Below are 1,953 nucleotides of genomic sequence, written 5' to 3' on the forward strand. Positions count from 1 at the left end.
AAATAACAATAAACTAATACTATTAACACTAGTAATAAGAATAACAAATTATAATAAAAATAATAACAAGTATCCTAATAAGTAATAATAATAAAACAAAATAAATAAATAAATAATAAATAATAATAAAAACCAAACCTATCATCCATCATGATGCAAGAAAAATAATGAGATATATATAGAATAATCCTAAAAAAAAATATAAACTCTAAAATACTACGCCAAAAAGTCAAATCAAGTGATAACACGAGGAGTTAAAATAGAAAACACAAAATAGTCAAATAGATGAACCATTCTACCCATTATGAGTTTATAAAATCAAATAACGCCCTCACTTGCTCACTACCAAATATATATTGAAGCCATAGCTCAGAAAGTTATATCGGCGGACTAACATGGTCGGAAAATTGATGAAGGCTGTTTGGTACAATTCTTATGGCGGAGGTTCCGCTGCTTTGAAGGTAATACAATTATATTGTTTTTCTATCCCCCTTTCTGTTTCGAATTTATCTAACCAGTAACGTTTTTTTTTCCTAGAGAGATTAGGATTAGCCTATCTGATAAACAAAGTATATTACATACATAACTCCTGGTATATATGGACTGATGTAGTAATGTTCTAACGTGATGCATGACATACTTTCGCTTATATCGATCTTGTGCAGCATGTTGAGATCCCCGTTCCTTCTCCTGACATTGATGAGATTCTGGTGAAAATAGAAGCAGCAAGCATAAACCCAATCGATTGGAAAATTCAGAAAGGCATGGTTCGCCCTCTTTTGCCCAAAAAGTTTCCTTTTATACCAGGTTTGTTCAATACTTCAATTAGGATCCATCCTCATTTATCCAATCGTACGATTTCTATATATATTCTTTTCCCCTAATTGTAATATGTTTGTTGAAATAGTATGGGATATAGCAGGAGAGATTGTGGAAGTTGGACTTGGAGTCAAGAATTTTAAACCTGGTGACAAAATCGTCTCCACCCTTGTGTGTTTCATCTTTCTTCTTTCCATATTTAGTAAATTTTTGTCCTATGACATCCGTCTTAGTCCCACTTATGTATGTTCTGTTATGTTATTTCCTGTCTTAATACTACCTTTTTGTTTTTTTTAGGGGGTTACAGGTGGAGGGTTGGCCGAGTACGCCGTGGTTAAGAAAAGCTCAACGGTTTTTAGACCACAAGAAGTTTCGGCTGCAGATGGTGCGAGTCTAGTCTTTGCAGGGTGCACCGCTCTTCATGCCCTAACTGTAACCGCCGGACTAAACCTTGTAAAGACCCAACCGCGCTCAAACATTCTTGTAACCGCCGCTTCAGGCGGCGTGGGCCACTACGCGGTCCAATTAGCAAAACTAGGGAACATACATGTGACCGCAACATGTGGGGCCCGTAACATCGAATTAGTGAAAAACTTAGGAGCCGATGAGGTGCTAGATTACAAGACCTCGGAAGGTTCCGCCCTTAAAAGCCCATCGGGCAAGAAATACGATGTAGTGATCCATTGTACAACTGGGATCCCGTGGTCGACCTTTGAGCCTAATTTGAGCAAAAATGGGAAAGTGGTTGATTTAACACCTGGTGTTCGTGCTTTTTGGACTTATGTTGTGAATAAAATTATGTGTTCAAAGAAGCAACTATACCCGTTGATTATGACTCCAAAAGCCGAAGAGATTGAGTGTCTTGTGAAGTTGGTAAAAGAAGGGAAATTGAAATCTGTTATTGATTCGAGATATCCTTTAAGCAGGGCTCAAGAGGCTTGGACTAAGAGTATTGAAGGGCATGCGACTGGGAAGGTGGTTGTGGAGCCGTAACGTAAATATATAGTTATTTATTTATGTATATCACTTAAGAACTTATTTTATAAGTTATAAAAAGATCTATGTTTCTCATTAAACAGATTAAATTTGTGGCAAATCTGTGTTTGATCAACGACATATTTGTGTCAGATCCTA

At 36.7% G+C, this 1,953-nt stretch overlaps 1 protein-coding gene across 1 annotated transcript; it reads left to right on the forward strand.

Moving 5' to 3' along the window:
• Positions 1 to 323: 323 nt before the first annotated feature.
• LOC145115755 (chloroplast envelope quinone oxidoreductase homolog) lies at positions 324 to 1,953 on the forward strand. Its single transcript, XM_079052112.1, has 4 exons — positions 324 to 461; positions 666 to 807; positions 908 to 990; positions 1,117 to 1,953. The coding sequence occupies exons 1-4, from the start codon at positions 396 to 398 to the stop codon at positions 1,810 to 1,812; spliced, it is 987 nt and encodes a 328-aa protein (XP_078908238.1). The 5' UTR covers positions 324 to 395; the 3' UTR covers positions 1,813 to 1,953.

This window comes from Lactuca virosa, chromosome 5 (assembly GCF_052849685.1).
Source record: "Lactuca virosa cultivar CGN04683 chromosome 5, Lactuca_virosa_CGN04683_v6, whole genome shotgun sequence".
Classification (NCBI taxonomy): Eukaryota; Viridiplantae; Streptophyta; class Magnoliopsida; order Asterales; family Asteraceae; genus Lactuca; species Lactuca virosa.